The sequence below is a fragment of the Theropithecus gelada genome, chromosome 4, assembly GCF_003255815.1.
Source record: "Theropithecus gelada isolate Dixy chromosome 4, Tgel_1.0, whole genome shotgun sequence".
Taxonomy (NCBI): Eukaryota; Metazoa; Chordata; class Mammalia; order Primates; family Cercopithecidae; genus Theropithecus; species Theropithecus gelada.
Window position 1 is genome coordinate 3,122,271 of NC_037671.1, and position 21,289 is coordinate 3,143,559.

Here is a 21,289-nt window from a genome sequence, read left to right on the forward strand (position 1 = left end):
CAATATGGCAAATGAGTAAACCAGAAGATGGCGTTGAAGATTAGCAATTACATTTAAAAACAAGGTAGTGGTGTGAAGGCTCAGTTTCACGCAATGACTGTTGTTCTGAACTAAAAGCGGAGGATGTAGATGAGTGAGGGAGGGTATGTTGAAAATGACTAAGCCCGGTGCAGAGGACACGTGTACCAAAGTGCAAACATTTGCCATTTTTATCCTTAGCGAACTCCTCTCTGGTACGTTTGAACGTTTGAGGGGAAGGTAACCATTGACTAAAATATAATGCAACAAGAAGGCAACGATCTTTGCTCTGTTCACTAATGTGTTCCAAGTGCCTAGGACAGTTCCTGACAAGTAGTAGGTGCTCAAAATATATTTGTCAAATGAACAAATCTGTGAAAGGAAAGGAAGAAAAACAGGTTGTGACCAGAACTTTTTTGGAACAAAACCCTGTTGTTTAGTACATAGACTTTGGTAATGGAAAACTTACTGGGGTGAAATAAAAAATGGCATCCTGTTAATTTCTGAGAATGTCTGTTGGTTTTAGGAAAAGCACACCTGTCCATGCCTCACTACCTGTTTTGCTGTCGCCTAAACCTAGTTTCTTCTTTGCTTAGGAGACATTGGCCCATCATATAAGATTAAAACAAAAACTGAGAAACAAGTGAAATCAGAAGCTTTTCAAAAGTTGCAAGTTGACCTACGGTGGTGATGGTCTAAAATCATATAGAAACCAGTGATCTGATGGTTTACCTGAAAATGCGAAGTAACTACACACACTCAGCATCCCAGACCATCTGGTGAAAGCTCAACGGGTGAAAGCTCGGGGGGTTAATTTTGCGATTAAAGACATCCTGGAAAAGGATGTAAAATCGCTGGTCCACTTAAGTATGATTCCTATTTTGGACTATGACTTATTGATTTATTTTGAGACGGAGTCTTGCTCTGCCGCGCCAGGGTAGTGCAGTGGCATCATCTCGGCTCACTGCAACTTCAGCCTCCCGGGTTCAAGCGATTATCGTGGCTCGTCCTCCCAAGCAGCTGGGACCACAGGCTCCCGCCACCGCGCCCGGCTAATTTTTGGATGTTTAGTAGAGACGGGGTTTCACCATGTTGGCCAGGCTGGTCTCGAACTCCTGACCTCAGGCGATCCACCGCCTCGGCGTCCCAAAGTGCTGGGATCACAGGCGTGAGCCCCAGCGCCCGGCCTATTTTGGGCTTTTACACCCCACTAGGAAACCGCTTTCCTCCAGGTTGAGGTTAAAACCACATCATTTTAAGGTGGACTGAAGTCTGGACGTGATTAAGCACTTGGATCCTTGGGGATCTCTCCCCGCCGCCATCTCTTTCATGCTAAGACAATTAAAACTCCGGGGCCGGGGCACTGTCTGAGTCACTTGGATTCGCCAGCCTAATCGACGCGAAGGGATGGAAGCGCGGCAGGCGCGCAGACAGTGTTTGAATCAAGCTTGATCGCTCGCGGGAGGCATTTCCTATTTCTTCTTAGCGAGCGCCGCGGAGGGGCAGGTTCTCGGTGCGGCCTCGCCAGGCGCCCCCGCAGCCTCCACTCCAGCTCCACGTGGCCCCTCCTCCGCCCCGGGCTCCGCGCTCTGCAAAGCCGCGGCCCCTTCGCACCGGACTCCCGCCCCGTCTCCCGCCCCGGCCACGTCGTGGGTGACTGAGCGGCCCCCGGAGCTCCCGGGGCGAAGGCGAGACTCGCACGTCGCACCTCGCCCTTCGCGGGCAACGGCCCGAGCGACAGTCCCCGGAGCGGGGCGGGGGTGCGCTCTCCGGGGGCGCGGGGGTCGCCCAGGACCGGGAACCCCAGGACTCACGCGGGTCCCGCGCTCCCCCGCCCGGCCCGGCTCCAGCCCGCGGCCCCGGCCCCGCCGCCCGCCCCGCCCCAGGCCCCGCCCCGGACAGTTCTATAAAGTTCCTCTTTCCCACCTCGCGCTCTCAGTTCCACCGCTCGGGCTCGACCCACCGCTGCCCTCAGCTCCGAGTCCAGGGCGAGGTAAGGCTGGAGGCGGCCGGAGGAGGGTGCGAGGCGGATGCCACGGAGCACCGCGAGCCGGAGGTTCCGTCTCCAGGGCAGCGCGGGGTACCCGGCTTCGCGGCGGGCAGGGAGCGCGCCCGGTCCCGGACCCCGACTCCCCCCATCCGCGCCGAGCGGGGGCTCCAGGGCTCCAGGGCTCCACCTCCCACCTCCCACCTCCCACCTCCCACCTCCCACCTCCCACCTCCCCCCNNNCCACCTCCCACCTCCCACCTCCCACCTCCCACCTCCCACCTCCCACCTCCCACCTCCCGGAGCGCGGCCCCAGCCCCGTCCGCTCTCCCCGCTCCCGCGCTGGGGTCGCCACAGGCTGGACGGGAGGAGCTCACGGGACTGTCGGGCCCAGGAGTGGCTGAGGCGGGGCCGTCCAAGGCACCCACGCGAGACGGCACAATTGCCCGCGAGAAACAGCGCCGAGCCTGTGGACCCCGGTCCGAAGCTCCTTCCCCTGCTCTCCGTTCCCAGGGGGCCCAAACTCACCGCGGCCTCGCCCGCCAGGGCAGGAGGAGGACGCGCTGCACACTCGGGTCGCCCCGAGCCCGGCTCCGCTCTCCCGGGCCTGCTCCGGGGTCGCGCGGGCGCTCTGCGCGCGGAATCCCCGCCACTGGGCTGCAGCCCCCGCGTCGCCGCCACTTGTTTGCAGAGCCCACTCGGTCCTCGCTGGCTGGGCGGGGATGGGGCCCTGTTCGGGGCGAAGGGTCTGGGTGCGAGCAGAGAAGGCGGAGGGTGGAGGAGCCCGGCGCTGCGCCCCTGGAACGCCCGGCCGCGGGCGAGGTCCCGGGGCGTGGAAAGTGACAGAGTCGCGGGGACGGGGCTAAAAGGGTTTGGGAGTGAGCGAGGAGAAGCCAGAGCTACCGGGGAGTGCGGACGGGGGGCCGGGGGGGCGGCTGGAGGGCAGAGGGTGCAAAACCGGCGGCGCGTGTCGGGAGCCTTTGGGCCGCGGGTGCGTCCCAGGAGCGCACAGGTGGAGCCGCGGGCAGGGGCCTTCGCGGGGGCCGAGCTCGGAAGGCGGACGGCTGTGCCCGCCCAGGGGATGCGCCCGGGCCAGCCGCGAAGGTGCCTCTTCTTCCGGGGCCTCGACGACCCTGACGCGCGCGCGCTTCGCAGCCTCAGAGACTCCGGGGCCTCGGGGGCACCCACGCGCTGCGCCTCGTGGCTGAAGGGCCGCTGTCCCCCCCGCAGCGCAGAGCAGAGCGGGCGGAGCACCCCGGGCGCGGGCGCGGACGGCACGCGGGGCATGAACCTGGAGGGCAGCGGCCGAGGCGCGGAGTTCGGCATGAGCGCGGTGAGCTGCGGCAACGGGAAGCTCCGCCAGTGGCTGATCGACCAGATCGACAGCGGCAAGTACCCCGGGCTGGTGTGGGAGAACGAGGAGAAGAGCATCTTCCGCATCCCCTGGAAGCACGCGGGCAAGCAGGACTACAACCGCGAGGAGGACGCCGCGCTCTTCAAGGTCTCCGGCCTCGGGAGCCGGCGGGGGCGCAGGGGAGGGTCCGGGGGTAGAGCCCAGGGCACCCCCGGGGCGGACGGGCGGGCAGCGGAAGCACCGGGTGGCACCGCCTGAGCCACGGGAGGAGGAGAGGAGGCCTCGGCTTCTAGGGGGACGGGAGCCGGCGCCAGGCCTGAGCGCGGGGAGCCTGCAGGGGAACCCCTGGAGGCCGGGCCTGGGGAAGGGCAGTCCAGGGCCCGAGGGTTTTGGTGGTTGGTCTGTGTGTTCCGGTGTCCACGCAAGCCTCCCACGCTTCCCCGGATTCCTGTCTGCCTCCTCCGTCAGTGGGTCTCCGTCTCTCGCGGCGCGTCCGCGCCTGTGCTCGTGTCTCTCACCGCGTCTGTCTCTGTTTCTCTTTCGCTGCTTTTCTCTGAGTCCCTCTGCGTGTGTTTCCCGAGCTCAGCCTCTCTTCTCTCTCCTGTTAGCTCTGCGGGAACTTCCACCTCTGTCTTTCTCTCTGCGTGTCTCTGTCTCTCTCTTTCCAAGTCTCTGGAGACCTCCCCCACCGCTCTGGAACTCAGGGCCTCCGTCTAGATCTGTCTCCCTTGCCCTTTGCGCACACACCTGTGTCCCTGTTAGGACTGGTTTCCCCTAAGGCAGTTTACCCGGAGAACCGTGCGTCTGGGCCCAGCCCCCACCTGCGGGCAGAGCAGGGGCAGGGGACTTCCTCCGGGAATTTGGTCTGAATTTGCTCTGAGTGCCTCAGCTGTGCGGCCATCCAGATGTCTCCTGTGGGCGGCAGCTCACACCACAGCTGTCCTGAGTCCTAGGCAGGCACACTCAGACCCTGGGTGGGTAGAGCCCCCTCAAGGAGCCTCCGCATCTCACTCTGCCTTTTCTAAATACCCAGAAAATGTGTCTTCGGCTTGGCGGTGATAGGGTCCAAGATGGAAAATCACTTTCCTAGAGGATAGTTGGGGTCTTTCAGTTTACATTTTGAGCAACAGTGTAAATCTGAAGGACCTACGTGCCATTCTTTGTTTTAGAAATACAATTTCAAGATTCCTTACAAAAGATCTGTCTTTTGGGTTTAGCGTGGTGGCTCACACCTGTCATCCCAGCACTTTGGGAAGATGAGGTGGAAGGATGCCTGTGCAATACAGTGAGACCCTGTCTCTGCAGAAAATAATCGTAAAAATAAATTAGCCAGGTGTGGTGGTGAACACCTGTAGGCCCAGGGCCCAGCTACTCTGGAGGCTGAGATAGGAGAATCCCTAGAACTCAGGATGCCGCAGTGAGCTATCATCGTGCCACTGTACTTTAGCCTGGGCGACAGAGCAGGACTCTGTCTCCAAAGAGAAAACTAATAAGCCAGACCTGTATTTTGACTTTGCATTCTCTTCCTTCTTTCCCACCAGGCTTGGGCGCTATTTAAAGGAAAGTTCCGAGAAGGCATCGACAAGCCGGACCCTCCTACCTGGAAGACTCGTTTACGGTGTGCTCTGAACAAGAGCAATGACTTTGAGGAACTGGTCGAGCGGAGCCAGCTGGACATCTCGGACCCGTACAAAGTGTACAGGATTGTTCCTGAGGGAGCCAAAAAAGGTAGGGGCTTTCCTGAATTTGGGTCACAGAACAGAGGCAGCCAGATCCTTGAGGCACCTTGACTTCATTCTGAGCATCACTTTCTAGCCTTCCTTTTGTATTGCCTGCCTGCCTTCTGCCTCACAGTGAGGCTCAGCCTCCCTGCCTGGGTTATGCGGGTCACAAGCTGAAGTTCCTGTGATGTTTAGCATAGGGGAATTAATCACACTGTATGCCTCAACGTATATGGGGGTGTGTGTGCATTGAATATGTGTTTTCCAGTTAGTCTTTCCAAAAAAAAAAAAAAAAAGGAAACCTGGATAACTTGTTAAAATTTACTTATCTAATAGTCTTTAGTGAGTAACTATTTTGCAGAAGAGGGGTAATGAGGGGAATATCTCATTACCATTCATGGTAATAAAACGGTCAACTTTTAAAGTGTAACATGGTCAGCTGAGGTGCTTATTAAAAGTCAGATTCCTGGACCCTTCTTTTCAAGATTCTGACCAGTGTGTCTGGAAGAGAGCCCAGGAATCTGCATCCCGAACAAATCCTTCAGGTGACCTCGCTTGGGAAACATCTGGCTGGCGGGGTCCTTCATGTCACAAGGCACATTCGCATGCCATCGGTCCTGTATTTCTCTGCCTGTCCTGTACAACTCAGACCTTGCAGGAAAAAAACCAGTTTAATAGCATGAACAAATAACTTCCCAAGGGAGTTGCTGAAAAATACCTTATTTGTCAACACCGTGTTAATGCATTCTAAGAATTAAATGCTCAGGTATTTTTACAAGATTTGACATTTAGTTAGGTCAGTTCCTGTTTTTACTTTGTGCCATTTCCCTTTTCCTCAAACATGTAGGAGCCAAGCAGCTCACCCTGGAGGACCCGCAGATGTCCATGAGCCACCCCTACACCATGACAACGCCTTACCCCTCGCTCCCAGCCCAGGTATGGGGGAGGGCACTGGGCTCCCTGAGGGCGAGGCTGTGCGGGCCAGCTGCCCACGTGGCCAGAGAACCACAGCAGCCCAGACAGCAGAACTTGCCATTTGCTGTCGCTGGTCCAACCCCCCAGAGAAACCCCAGGTCACCGAACGAATGCCTCTCTTTCCACATGGCGCTGCCATTGGTGTGGGTCTTAAGTAGGGGAGGCTTGGGCGTGTCTGCCTGCTGGAATATGCTCCTCAGGTCTTCTGGGAAACAGCTCTTTTGTGGAAGTGGAAGATTTTGGAAGTAGTGCCTTATCATGTGAAACCACAGGGCAGCTGATCTCTTCAGGCTTTCTTGATGTGAATGACAGCCTTGTTTCATCCACTTTGGTGGGTAAAAGAAGGCAAATTCCCCTGTGGTACTTTTGGTGCCAGGTTTAGCCATATGACGAAGCTTTACATGAAACAGCACAAGTGTCTCCATTGTCCTTTATGATCCTCCGTGGTGTTTCCACCTAGTGTGATGAACGATTCCCTCCAGTCTTTTTGGATGATAAAATTCTTCGGCTGTCAGCCTAATAAGGGATTCCCTTAGGAGTCTGGAGGCTATAAGAGCACCCCCCTACCCACCGTCTCAATGCCAGTGCTTCTTATCTCAGCCTCTCCTGTGCTCCTTTAGCAGGTTCACAACTACGTGATGCCACCCCTTGACCGAAGCTGGAGGGACTATGTCCCAGATCAGCCGCACCCGGAAATCCCGTACCAATGTCCTGTAACGTTCGGACCCCGCGGCCACCACTGGCAAGGCCCAGCTTGTGAAAATGGTAAGGAGGTTACCAGGGAACTAACTGCTAATTTGGGCATGGGCCACGGTGAATCCTGGTCTGTCCTAGGCAGCACCAAAGCTCTTTCCCCTTCTTGGAGGCTGCGTGTGCAGCTCAGGGGAGAGGAGGGTTTTCTCAGTCCTGTGGGATGGTGGCATCCCACAGCCAAGTTTACTGTCAGGATCCATGCTAGGCACTGCCCTTCATGGGATCTTATTTAAACGCCACAGAGATCACCCCAGGAAGTGGAAAACAGTCCCGCACTTTTTATATATAGAAGAGATCGTGGAAGCTTGTAGATAATAAGTAGGGATGCTGGGAGATTACTGAGCTGGTATGTTTCTCTCGAATAGTGGTGTGTTCATTGTTGCTATTGTTGGTATTAGAGGTGATACTAAAAAAGGAATGGAAAAATACCATGGGCAAACACATAAAACGTCTCTACAGGTGCCTACCTACCACTGGGTCCCAGAGAGACTCCTGATTCTGGATTAGATGTGGTCCCCTGCCCTCAGGAGTTCCCCAGATATCAAAATAAGCTCCATCCGCAGAAGCACTCATTAGCTAGGTGCAGAGAGAATCTCACAATGCCGCAACTCAGGCTTTCAGGACTTTTCAGTTAGTTACTTAAATAGAAGTCCTGAGATGGGTCAACACATTGAACCCTTTGGATGTTTTAGGAATATTTGTTCCTTTGCAATTTGGCCTTTTTTCCCCCAGTCACGTTCAGGTTATCCTTGGCTGCAGGTAGTGAAGTAGTGTACCGCTATTTAATGTTTGTATTGAGTGGCACGTTCACAAAAAAGCCCAGAATTCAGTGGGATTGGCTTTTCAAGAGGGATTTGTAGCAAGGGCTGGTTTCCAATATGGTAGTGGAGGAATCGGCTGACATAAAACTAGTTCCTGAAATTCAGACTTGTGTTCAGTGCTCTGGCTCTGTGGAATTAGTGACCATGGGAAAGAGGCGATGCCTAGAATTGTGTAAAGTGATGGAATAGGTAGAGACCTGTCTTGAAGCATTGGTAACAGTAAATGAAGCGGCAGTAAGATCAGGTGTTCTATGCCACATTCTTCCTCCATTCATGTTTCCTACAACATTGTCTTCAGGAACATGGTTCAGTCTTCTCCCAACCCACAAGAGACAAGCAAAATAAACACGGACTAAACAATTTGTTACTTTTTAAATTGGGCTCTTCGGCACAAACTCAAGTGGACCTGAACTCTCAGCTCTGTTGTGAACCCGCTTTGTGAACAAGGACAAATCACGTCATCTGTCTCTGAGCCTCAGCCTCCCTGTGGGTCAGTTACAGAGGGCGCTCCAAGATTCCTTTCAAAGCCACGCACTGGCTCGTTTCTCCCTCAGCTTTGGTTTTCCAGCTGGTCTCCGGCTCGTCTTTGCCTCACAAGAGTGTGCCCTGCTAGTCGCTGGTGCTGGGAGTGGGCGGGAAGGTGACTGGGCGCCAGCCCCTTCCTTCCCGGGCTTCACACACACACCCCAGGAAGCCCTGCAGTGCGTCGGACTCTCTGTCTAGACATCATCTGACTTTTATTTGCAAATGCAGGTTGCCAGGTGACAGGAACCTTTTATGCTTGTGCCCCACCTGAGTCCCAGGCTCCCGGAATCCCCACAGAGCCAAGCATAAGGTCTGCCGAAGCCTTGGCGCTCTCAGGTGAGTGCAGGGTTTGGTTCTGGAGGCACCGCAGGAGGCCAGCCTCTGCCGCCAGCTCTGTCATCTTTGGGCAGATTCAGTGGGACTTTAGACACTTGCTTTGCTCCCCCGGGGTCTGGAGTAGATGTGGACACATCCTGTGCGTGAGGTGACCAGAGTGAACTAGGAGCACCATTGGAAAGACCCAGCATCACTGCTTGTGGTTCTGCTGACGGTTTCAGCCACTGGCTTGAATGGAGTCATTCTGGCTTCGTCACTGGCACCTCTCCGAATTTCCAGGAATGTGCAAACACTCCAGTTTCCTTTACCAAGGGCCCCTCTCCAGCCAGCGTTCTCTGTGCGGAAGTGTGGAAGGGCTTGTCATTTGGAGAGGCTGATCATCCTTCCGGGTTGAGCCACAAATGAGTCCTCCTCCGCTCCCTGGGGACATTAGTTCTGGTCCCTCGACGGCATTGATATGCCTAAAAGTAATACACATTTTGGTCTTTCATGTCGCTTGCAAACAAATATGGATTCAACCTGATTTTTAAGTTTTATTTAAAAAAAAAAGAAAAAAAAGTCCTGCATCATAGAGATCTTACCTGTTGTAAAAAAGGCACCCTTAGACTTGCCAAGCATATGTGCTGTATGTCTATTCATTTTTTAGATAATATTTTGGATTGTTTTTAAGGTTTGGAATTCTCATCTTGCCCTTTGGCATCTTTAAAAATCAGTGATGAAAAATACTAACTAAATTCTGAAGGTTTCAGGGAGACGAGAGTTGTGGCACTACGGCTGCACACGGGGGCTGGAGTTTTACCTGCCCGCTCTTTCTAGTTCTGAATGAAGCTTGCACCTTTTTTTCTGAGATGCTCGTGAGTACCGAGGATGCCCTTTGGGAGGAGGTGCTTCTGAGCAGGAAGGCTTGTGTTTGTTTTTAGAAACTTTCAAACCCTTTTCTTGAACACCTAAGACTTGTGTGGGTGCCTGAAGAGTAGGAAATAAACAGCTATTTATATCTCTGCAACCTCGTGATTTCTGATGACATTAAATGAAATGAAACCTGCCCCGAGAATCACCTCGAATGGCCAACACCCACTCTCTTCGGGGCGCACTGTCTGACTCGTTCTCCGTGTGTTGAAGCAGAGAATTGAGACAGTGATGTGGGTTAAGTCTCAAAACCTGCTATTGAGGAGTAAGACAGTTTTGTGGGTTTCTTTTTTTTTTTTTTGGTATGCATACTACAGATTAATTATCAGCCATGAGCACATTTGTTAGAGAACTGTGATTCCCACTGATTGTGGGGTCCCATACAGTTCCCAGTGGCGACTGCCCCTGTCTGTGCCGCTCCCCTGCAGTCTGGCTGAGGAGCTTATGCAAACCTAGCTTGGTTCTTTCAACTCAGGGGCGATGTTTCAAAGAGGTTTCTGAAATCAGCCAAACGTTTGTAAATGGATTCATCTTGTTTAAAGTTTCAGAGAGTTTTAGAGTTCTTTTCAAACTTAAACACAAAGCCCAGTGGGAATTTCAGCAGACTTTACATGAACTTTTAGAGCATTTTTCTCATTAATTTCTTTCTTTTCACAAGAATTAATTTTGTGATAAAAACATCACATATCCAGTGTGGAAAACTAATTTAAAAATCAGAAAAACAAGAATGGAAAATAAAAACGTCACATTCCGCCACCCAGAAATCACCATTAAGGCCTTAGTACTTACCCTTTAATGTGTATATGTGTGTGTATGTTTATATATAAACTATATAGACATAAATAGGCACCTAATTATATATATAACTTACATATATGTATACACACACACACACACACACACACACTTGCTTTTACCTAAATGATGTCATATTATTATTTTGAGGACCTTTCAGGTTTGTGGACAGACTTGCTTCTTTCTGAAACACTGTCATATTTTTTGCTAGTAGAAATTAAACTTAGGGTTCATTTCTTACCAAAGTAAAAACTGATTTGCTTAAAGATGAATTTTCATTCAGTGACACATGACTTAAATGTCATCACCACTATCATCATCATCATTCACAATAAGACTTAGTAAGTTCTTAATGGTGATGATCTATAACATGAATTCAACTTACTTTTCCAGAAAATTAATGAGAGACACACTCGTCCCTTAAAAAAAGAGTCTGTGGCCACATACATTTGAAATATGCTGGTTTAGACGAATTAAATGGGTTTTTTCCACGGGATTTCTCTAAGTGTTGATCTCGGGGGGAAACAGGGCATGTGGCGTCTCCCAGGCCTCCTGCACGCCAGAACCTTTTGTTCCTCCACGGAGCCTGTGGGACAGTCGAGTTCCACCGCAGGTGCTTGGCTCTGTGGAGTCGCTGGCCTCAAGCTGGTGTCCTCGGCCCCCAGCACTGACCCCGGAGCTCTGTGTTTGCAGACTGCCGGCTGCACATCTGCCTGTACTACCGGGAAATCCTCGTGAAGGAGCTGACCACGTCCAGCCCCGAGGGCTGCCGGATCTCCCATGGACATACCTACGACGCCAGCAACCTGGACCAGGTCCTGTTCCCCTACCCAGAGGACAATGGCCAGAGGAAGAACATTGAGAAGCTGCTGGGCCACCTGGAGAGGGGCGTGGTCCTCTGGATGGCCCCCGACGGGCTCTACGCGAAAAGACTCTGCCAGAGCCGGATCTACTGGGACGGGCCCCTGGCGCTGTGCAGCGACCGGCCCAACAAGCTGGAGAGAGACCAGACCTGCAAGCTCTTTGACACGCAGCAGTTTTTGTCAGGTGAGGCACTTCATTCTGTTAGAACGGAGGTGGTGATGGCCCGCCTGCCACAGGGGTCAGAAAGGACAGGGTCCCTCTCACCCCAGGCTGAGGTCTTCCTCCTGTTGACTCCGGCGCCCACCGGGCTTGGGGCTTGGCCCCAGTCGAGATCTTCTGTCTGGCTCCGTTGAGGGCAGAGAGTCCGGATCAGATGGTCCAGGTGGACGGTGGCTCAGGCTGTACTCTTGCAATTCTGGTTTTCAACAGTCACCTCTTAACACAGTTCTGTTTTATTGCACTGTGATCTCAACAAACACGTCTGCTGATGTGACGGCTCTTTTCAGATTCCCAGAAAAATCATAAAGGTTAGAAGCATATTGTTAACATTCTTGGTTGTGAGAGGGATCACCCTCATGCAGATGCCGCCCCACGAGTGAGACGGAGGGTGGAGCGGACCGTACTGGTTCTGCACAGGAGAAGTTACAGGAGAGTGCTATGAGTGGGCTCTGTGATATGAACGTTTCTAAGCATAGTTTTCAGAACCAGTGAGTTTTGTTTCTCTCCCTTGGATTTCATGACCATTCAGTGAAGCTCTGGCTGGCTTCTGTGAAGCCCCTGGCCCTGTCCCGCTGGGCTTCCTCCCAGGCTTCGTGTGGCTGTCCAGGTGGAGGGAGCCTCCCACGAGGGAGGGAGTTGCTCTACCTGCCACCCCACCGCCAACTCTTCCTCCGCCTTTTCCCAGCCCTGTTCCTTCCCAAGCCCCTTCAGAAACTCCTGTGTCTTTGGTTTTTCCTGTGCCTCCCCATTTCTTGAATGTGCTTCTTCATTTCACTTATTTAAAATAAAAACAGGACCCACCTCTGTGCCCTGGCACTGTGGACACGTACGTGCTCTTGCTTTTGGGCGTAAGTGGCCCACATTTGTGTAAGCTCATCCAGATTTTCTTTTGGTGCCCAAAGCAAATGTGTCCCTAGATAACTAAGCTTCAGGCCGGGTGCGGTGACCCGTGCCTGTAATCCCGGCACTTTTGGGAGGCTGAGGCGGGCAGGTCAGTTGAGGCCAGGAGTTCGAGACCAGTCTGGCCAACATGGCAAAACCCCGTCTCTACCAGAGATACAAAAATGAGCCGGGCGTGGTGGTGCGGGCCTGTTGTCCCAGCTACTCAGGAGGCTGAGGCCTGGGAGGCGGAGGTTGCAGTGAGCTGGGATGGCACCATTGTGTTCCAGTTCGCAGGGCAGAGCAAGAGTCCATTCCGGCCCCCACCCCCACCGCCAAAAAAAAAAAAAAGATAACAAGATAACTAAGCTTCACACAGAGGCTGACAATAGGAAGAGGGAGAACTGTGCAGGTTCCCGAGGTGAGGAAGTCACCTCGGGCTGGACACCTCTCATTCTAAGGGCAGCACCATCCCCAGTCCCCGGCCAGGGCGGTCCCATCCTTCTTGGGGTTGGGCGTGGAGTCCATGGGGAAACCAAGGAAATTGAAGGGCGACTGGGGAGACCCCCCGTCAGCCTCTCCTGTGTCTGCCTTGGGGTCTGGAAGAGCTCACATGGGCCAGGAAGGCTAAGGCCCAGTGGGCCTGGATTTCTGAAGACTCTGGACCTTGGTGCCAGTGGTTTCGGAAGATGCCACAAGGTGAGGGCTTTCTAATGAAGGTGTCACAAGGAACGGGCACAGTCTTCTCCAAGTGCCTCTTGCCAGGCGTTTTTAGGGAGGTGGAGCCCCCATGGTGACTGAGCTGGAAGGTGCACTCTGAGTCACAGGTGCACTGCGTGAGAGAAGGCACAGGCGGGGGCGGACGCCTGTGAGTGTCCTGGGGCTGTGGACTTGCAAGCCTAGAACTTACTATTAATCTGTGCGCAAGAGCTGGTCTTGGTTTTCATTCCTTCCTCTGTGACCGAGGGCTGTGCTCTGTGCCCACTGCAGCCTCTCACCTCGACGTGTTCGCTGAGGTTCAAGGAGGATGCTGTGAACGTAAAAACTGCGGCCTTGCCGACCAGCGTCTGCATAATTAAGGATTCCCACCAAACGCTCGCATGTTATCTAGGGTCGGAGGCAGGCTTTTTCAGAGAATTGTGCCACCTCGCCATTCTGATTAGCCTGTGTAGGTGTAGTCTCAGATCATGGCAGTGTGAATGTGTTTTACACATTCTGACTAAGTCATTTGGGTTTGATTTGAATTCTGGAAAAAAAAAAAAAAGCAGGAAGTCAAGCAGTCCTGTAAGTTAGCTAGAAATTTCTGTTCAGTTGAAGAGAACAGTGGAGATCTCTGATATCTCCCTATTCAGGTCTGCACAGCACTAGGGACAGCCCCGGGGCACGGCCCGAGGGTGTGTGTCTGATAGGGACACATCTGTTCTGCAGAAGCTTTAGCAGCTCCTGTGTCAACTGGTTTCTTTTGCAGGCTTGACATTTTATTGTAGGTACAGGCAGAAGATTTGCCTTGTGTACGGGGAGGGGGCATGGGCTAAAGTCAGGGGATGGGCACTCGTCTTTCCAACAATGTTCCAGTCCGTTTCGTATCTTTTGGATAGGTGTGGTGGCTTCAGGAGGTATTTGTGTGTATCCACAAGCCGGAGGCCAGGGGGCTGCCCCACTCCCCTTCTCAGGTCAAGTTACTGTTCTGTCCCTGGAGATAGGCACGAGTCTAGTCAGAGTCACGCAGTTCAGGCACAGTGACAGCGGGACTCAGCTGCCGAGGGCTGGTGCTAGTCACCACATTGATGTTACGTGTTTTCTGTGGTGCCTGAGTTACGTGGATATCCGCAATAGCACAGACACTGGATTGTGTGGGCTCTGTAGGGACGGGATGAGGTTTTAAAATGATCCCAGGATGTCAAAACATTCTGATTTTTTAAAGGAAAACTTGTCCATGGCATAAATCAGTCTTTTGCCATTGCGTGACTATGTTTCTCGTCCTTTATCTCCCAACTTCACTGCGGTCTACTACCTTTTGAATCTTCGTGGGCCCAGTGCTGCAAAGCAGTGTGCTTTAGCTGTCGACTAGTTCCTCTTGAAGCATCGAGGGAGACCGAGGGCCCTGGGGAAAAAGCGTACATGCTATTTTGTATCTGAGATGTTCACATCAAGAGCCCTAGTCAGGGAAGTAAAGAGGGCTCATTCCTCTTGCATGTTCAGAATCATAGTAAGCTCTTGCTTCCTGTTTAACCTGGTGTGTTTGGTGATGAGGGTTTCTGAACATGGTCTTTTTCTTGTGGGCTTCCACAGAGTTGCAAGCGTTTGCTCACCACGGCCGCTCCCTGCCACGATTCCAGGTGACTCTGTGCTTCGGAGAGGAGTTTCCAGACCCTCAGAGGCAAAGGAAGCTCATCACAGCTCACGTGAGTCCTCAGTTACGCTCACACCATAGTGGCTTCCTGTTCTTTGTAAAGGGCAGAGTTTCATTTAGAAAAGTCCCAAATGAAAAGTAAATGTCAAATGACCTGGAAAAATAAGCGTAACCCTTAAACTAATGAGGGAGGAAGCATGGTCCAGCAAGCAGCACAGTCTGAGGACCCACGTGCTCCTCCCAGACCTGAGATCTGCTCGTCAAAGACCCAGGGAGGACAGCCTCAGTGGAGGGTGCCTCTCTCCCCATCTTTTTTATTTTTCAGGAAAGTTGTCATATTTCCATTTTACAGGGATTGAAAAAGATTGATGGTCAAAGCTGCCCTTTAAAATTCTCCATGCTAAGATGGCTCTAAGAATGCTGTCTAGCTAGTGGGTCTTCATTCAGTGGAAAAGCTTTTCCCAGCTTTTTATTTCTGGAATTTTAGAAATTATTTAATTATTGGGCATATGATATTTGAAAGAGGCTGAATCTTTCAAGGAATGCAAGTAAATCAGACCCTCGTAATGTTCTCTAGTGTGGTTCAAGATGGGTTCAACTGTGGCAAGTAATGCTAAAGGGTTAGGGTTAGGATTAGGGTTAGTTTTCTTTTTTATGAGAAAAGGTTTCTATAGATAACATGAAGCATTAATTTGCCACGGAAAACAGAACCTTGAACCCTTAAGACTTTTGAATTTGAAAACTTCACATTGCGCCGGGCGCGGTGGCTCAAGCCTGTAATCCCAGCACTTTGGGAGGCTGAGACGGGCGGATCACGAGGTCAGGAGATCGAGACCATCCTGGCTGACACGGTGAAACCCCGTCTCTACTAAAAAATACAAAAAACTAGCCGGGCGAGGTGGCGGGCGCCTGTAGTCCCAGCTACTCGGGAGGCTGAGGCAGGAGAATGGCGTGAACCCGGGAGGCGGAGCTTGCAGTGAGCTGAGATCTGGCCACTGCACTCCAACCTGGGCGACAGAGTGAGACTCCGTCTCAAAAAAAAAAAAAAAAAAAAAAAAGAAAACTTCACATTGCTACGTACTTGCAAGCGTCATTAATGGGCTTGCATGGTGAGCAATACCAGGTAAAACTTACACCCCTAACATCAAAATTCCCATCATATTGTAGCTCTGATGCTGTTTCTCATTGAGAACTGAAATGAAACATGGTTTAATCTTGAACATACAACCCCCCTTCTTGATTTTAAAAACAAAGACCAACCCACCAACCAATGTGTAATCCCATAGACTGAGGATTTCTCATGAGTTCTCTCCAGTGATTGACTTAACAATTGCTATGATTGTTGAAATCATAACTGATATGTTGTTAACAACAGGAATTGCTAAATGACTAAATAAACTAGGCATTGATAAGCAGCATTTAAGAAGTTGATGATCGGCCAGGTGCGGTGGCTCACGCCTGTAATCCCAGCACTTTGGGAGGCCGAGGTGGGTGGATCACGTGGTCAGGAATTTGAGACCAGCCTGACCAACATGGTGAAACCCCCCTCTACTAAAAATACAAAAATTAGCCAGGTGTGGTGGTGCGCACCTGTAATCCCAGCTACTCAGGAGGCTGAAGCAAGAGAATCACTTGAACCCAGGAGTCAGAGGTTGCAGTGAGCCGAGATCGCACCACTGCACTCCAGCCTGGGCGACAGAGTGAGGCTCTGTCTCAAGAAAAAAAAAAAAAAAAAGAAAACAAAAGAAATTGATCATCAGCTCAGCTATACATCAGTCCAATTTTAAGGTTGACTTGGATGAAGTTGCCATCCTCTAAGTCAGGGAAAGATGGATCCCCAGATGATCCCGTCATCCTGAAGACGAGGCTGTGAGATCCGTAAAATGAATAAACACACATGTACACCTATGAGTTCCACTTTTAAAAGTTATTAATTTAATTCATTTCAGGTACTCAGAAGTTTTGCTTAAGTCGCTATATATAAAATATAGACTTTAATATCGTGATTGATGGAGAGCATTCAGCTTGCCTTAGATGCTGTAAATTCAGGAAAAGCTGAACGTTAAGGTGTTTTTGTTTTTTGGTGAGCGTGATTCATGCTAATAACCAGACGGGATAAATTTGAGGCCAGTTAACTTCTCTTTTTCCACAAGATAGTTTTGTTGTTGTTTAACTTTACTTTTTATTTCTTTTACCTCTGGTTTAGAACGCTACCGATTACCTAGAAATCAAATCATTCAGGATGAGCCCTTGTTTCTTTCAAACTGCAGTTGTGGAAAAACAAAATCATTGGCCTAAATTACCCTGAGATTACCTCAGACTTCCTTTTAATTTAATCACTTTACTTGATTTGATTCAGTTTTAGTTAAATGTACATTTTAAGTGGCAGCTGATTTAAAAGTAACATCTTTAACCCAGAATTAAGTCGCTTTGGCTGTTTTTTTACATGTTGATCTATGGAAGGACTAACAAAAAAATTGCTTCTTTAGATGGCTCCATATATGAAATGTTTTGATGTGTTCTAGGACGTAAGTTGGGGCTTTACGTTACCGTCTCCTTAGAATCTGAGCGCTGTTTAATAGTGAGCCAGTTGCGGGATATCTCAGTAATGTCTTTTTAAAAATCTCTTATTAAAGGTAGAACCTCTGCTCGCCAGACAATTATATTATTTTGCTCAACAAAACAGTGGACATTTCCTGAGGGGCTACGATTTACCGGAACACATCAGCAATCCAGAAGATTACCACAGATCTATCCGCCATTCCTCCATTCAAGAATGAAAAATGTCAAGATGAGTGGTTTTCTTTTTCCTTTTTTTTTTTCTGTTTTTATTTTTTATTTTATTTTTTTGATACAGGGTCTTGCACCGTCTCCCAGGCCGGAGTGCAGTGACACGATCTCAGCTCACTGCGACCTCCGCCTCCCAGGTTCAAGAGACTCTCCTGCCTCAGCCTCCCTGGTAGCTGGGATTAAGGTTTGAGCCACTGCACCCACCCAACACAGATGATTTTCATTGTAAATATTTGACTTTAGTGAAAGCATCCAGTTGACTGCCCTCTTGCTGTTTTGAGGAACTCAGAAGTGAAGATTTCAGTGCAGTAGCTGAGGAGAATTGCCGCCAGACAATTGTGGAAAATCAGTGACATCTGATTGGCAGATGAGCTTATTCCGAAAGGAAGGTGGCTTTGCACTTCTTGCGCTCTGTAGACTGCCGTCATCGATGATCGCTGTGAAAATTGGCCCCGTGATGTGTTTACATTTGCTGAAGTGTGTTCTTTAATTTGGTGTAGACTAGGTCTTGCCGGAGGACTGAGAACACTTGCCTTTCAGTGTTGACACTGACTGGAGCGATGACTGCTTGCAGGCGTGTCTGTACCATTTCTCAGGGAAGTAAGGTGTAAACGGAAGAAGCCTCACACATAGAAGAAATGTATTAATGTATGTAGGAGCTGCAGTTCTTGTGGAGGACACTTGCGGAGTGAAGGAAATGGAATCTTTGACTGAAGTTGTGCCTGTAGCCTGGGGGAGGCCCCTTCCCCACCTGCCAGTGGTTTCCTGGTGTGGGCCCCTCTGCCCCGCCCTCCTTCCCACGGGCTTCTCTCCTTGGCCTTCCCTGGGAGTCAGTTAGTAAACTTACTAATTTCTTGTGCCAAAAAACAGGAGAGTTCCTCTTGGATGGGACATTTTTGTCTGTCCTACTATTTTATCTAGTAATGTCTAAGTGACGGTGAAGTTTTCTTGTTTCTGTGTCTTTTTGTCCCTCATTCTCTAGAAATGCTAAAATTCTTCTCATAAAGAAGAAGAAATTAAGGCGCATATATCTTACTACCTGAACTGTTGCCCTTCTGTCCAAGTACTAAGCTGTCTGTTCCCCTCCTCTGTGCCACTCTCGTCTGTCTGTTTGGCTGTGCACTGATCAGCCACGGTGACACTAAAGGAGGAGGAGCCGGGACGCGCAGGCTGGCAAGCACTGCCAGGAGCCGCCCCTGGAAGCAGGATGGAGCTGGCTGCGGAGCTGCACACCCAGTGGGCTGTTTCTGCTTCTTTCATCTGTTCTGTGCTTCCTCACGCCAATTATAGTTTGACAGGGTCTTAAAATTACTTGGCTTTTTACAAATGCATCTATTTATAGAATCCCAAAGACCTCCACTTGCTTAAGCCAACCTGAAAAAAGGAAAACATTTTTGTGGTTTCGAGAAAGTACAACGGTGTAGATGGGGGCGTCTCCCCCAGGGTGTTTCTCGTGCTGCAGGATATTTCCTATCACTCCCAGAGTCCGCAGACTGTGTAGCTCTCAGAAGGGCAGTCCTGCTTTTCTAATCGGTATTTTAAATGGATTCAACAAGCACATAATAGGTGCCTGCTGGCCAGGCGCGGTGGCTCAAGCCTGTAATCCCAGCACTTTGGGAGGCCGAGACGGGCGGATCACGAGGTCAGGAGATCGAGACCATCCTGGCTAACCCGGTGAAACCCCGTCTCTACTAAAAAATACAAAAAACTAGCCGGGCGAGGTGGCGGCGCCTGTAGTCCCAGCTACTCGGGAGGCTGAGGCCGGAGAATGGCGTGAACCCGGGAGGCGGAGCTTGCAGTGAGCTGAGATCCGGCCACTGCACTCCAGCCCGGGTGACAGAGCCAGACTCCGTCTCAAAAAAAAAAAAAAAAAAAAAAAAATAGGTGCCTGCTGTATCCATACATGACACAGTTCAGCCTTTATCAAGCTTAGTGAGCAGTGAGCACTGAAACATCATTTTTTAATGTTTAAAAAGTTTCTAATATTAAAGTCATATGTATTAACTACAGAAAAGACAAACAGTAGAGAAGAGCAAAAAATAAAAAGCATCTCCTTTATTCCCAGCTCAAATTCTCCCCTCTCAAAGGGGCTACAAGCAGGGGTGTTTACTCTTCCAACACATTCCACTTTTCTGTAAATACGCATAAACTTAAAAAGAAAACCTCATGGGGTCATCTTGCACACACTTTCATGCCGTGCTCTTCGTAGCTAACAGTGAAGATGTACCTCGTTCTGCGCAGAGGCCTTGCTGTGGAGCTCCCCTGCCTTGTACCCAGTAGGGTTTGACATTTCATTAGCCATGCAACACGGATACGTATTGGGGGCACACTGTGTTTCGTGAACTGCAGTGATGTATGCATCTTATAGATGCAAAGTGTTTTGGGGTATATTATCCTAAGGGAAGGTAAAGATGATATTAAGAACTGCTGTTTCACGGGGCCCTTACCTGTGACCCTCTTCGCTGAAGAGGAACCCCACACAGCACTTCAAAGAAGCTGTCTTGGAAGTCGGTCTAAAGGGCATCTTGTCTTCTTAATTCTCCAAGCGGATGCCCCATTTCAGTTGCTTTGTGACTTCTTCTTTGTGTTTTTACATATTGTGCTGCTTTAACAGTGGAGCTGAATTTTCTGGAAAATCCTTGTTGGCTGGGGCCACTACCTCCTTTCTTATCTTCACATCTATGTGTTTGTTGACTTTTTAAAATTTTGAGTGGTCCAGGGTATGACCTAGGGAATAAACTAGCTGTGAAATACTCAGGGTTGGGAATCCTAGCACTTGTCTCAGGACTCTGAAAAGGAACAGCTTCCTCATTCCTTGTCTTGATAAAGTGGAATTGGCAAACTAGAATTCAGTTTGTACTCAGTGGACAACGCTGTTGAAGAGTTTGGGGACCTTGTCATGTTAAAGAGCATTGGGTCACATGGAAAAACTGTACGTGTCTCCCAGGTGCATTTCTTGGTTGATGTCTTGTTCGTGAGATTTTGTATATTAGGAGAACCTCAAGCAGTCATTAATATCTCCTGGAACACTGTAGAGAACCAAGTGACCAACTCATTTACAACTGAAGCCTTGGAAGCCGCTCCGTTAAAACCTTGGAAGCCCTCTCCGTCCTAAGCGAAAACAGGAGAGTTCGTCGCCCTGCGGAAAACCCAGCTAGACTAGTGGGTATGAGCTAAAAAGAGACTGCGCCATGGTGAGAAAACACGTAAAACCCTACCGTGGAATGAGCAGCCCTTACAGTGTCATTACCGCCAAGGGCAGGTGGGTGTTGGTGTTTGAAAATGATGGTCTTTGGGTGAGGGCATAACGGCAGCAAGCCCCAGGGTGGAGCGACTGGGCGTCTTGGGTGCTCGCGCCTCTTGGCTTTGCGGATGCTCCACCAGGAAGGCCACTGTGTGTGTGCGTGTCAGTTACTTTTCTAGTAACAATTCAGATCCGGTGTAAGCTTCCTTTCATTGCTCCCCAGTCACATGCCCCCATTCCCCCACCGGTGAAAGTTTTTCTGAAAGCTCTCGGATTGGTTAAGTTCTTTATTTGTATTGCATATCTCCCCACGTCTTCCGTGGCCATCTGCGTCTGTCTGAATGGTGCAAGAAGGCTGCCAGACCTTACGCACCGGTTTGCATGTTATGTTTTACCTGTCCCGTTTTTGAGACAGATCCTCAATGTCGGTGGATCTCCTTGAGATCCTTATAGCATGTTACATTAATGAAGTAACGGTCAGTTTTTCTTGTATTGATTTTCACAGCTTTAAGGAACATGCCTGAGAAATGTAGCTGAAGTAGAGGGGATGTGAGAGAAGGGCCAGGCCAGCAGGCCAACCCTCCTCCCATGGAAATTCCCATGTTGTTTCAAACTCTGAGATAGATGGGACTTAACAGGCAGTGGGGTCTGCGTCCCCCTCTTCAGCACCCCCTGTGCCCCACTTTCTGCTGAATGAACTGCTGGCAGGTGGGACCTCAGAGACCCCCAGCTGAAAGCTTGAATTT

The 21,289-nt window shown here is 50.6% G+C and overlaps 1 protein-coding gene across 2 annotated transcripts; it reads left to right on the forward strand.

The window, feature by feature from the left end:
- Positions 1-1,961: 1,961 nt before the first annotated feature.
- On the forward strand, positions 1,962-20,372 carry IRF4 (interferon regulatory factor 4). 2 transcript variants are annotated; one of them, XM_025382432.1, is made up of 9 exons: positions 2,972-3,506; positions 4,901-5,087; positions 5,928-6,016; positions 6,676-6,820; positions 8,383-8,490; positions 10,888-11,241; positions 14,449-14,561; positions 17,146-18,865; positions 19,184-20,372. In XM_025382432.1, exons 1-8 carry the CDS (start codon positions 3,087-3,089, stop codon positions 17,287-17,289), a joined length of 1,560 nt encoding a protein of 519 aa, XP_025238217.1. In that variant the 5' UTR covers positions 2,972-3,086; the 3' UTR covers positions 17,290-18,865; positions 19,184-20,372. The 2 variants fall into 2 exon arrangements, with proteins under 2 accessions (XP_025238218.1, XP_025238217.1); XM_025382433.1 differs by lacking the exons at positions 14,449-14,561; positions 17,146-18,865; positions 19,184-20,372 and adding an exon at positions 1,962-2,011 and having other exon boundaries at positions 3,236-3,506; positions 10,888-12,074.
- Positions 20,373-21,289: the final 917 nt, after the last annotated feature.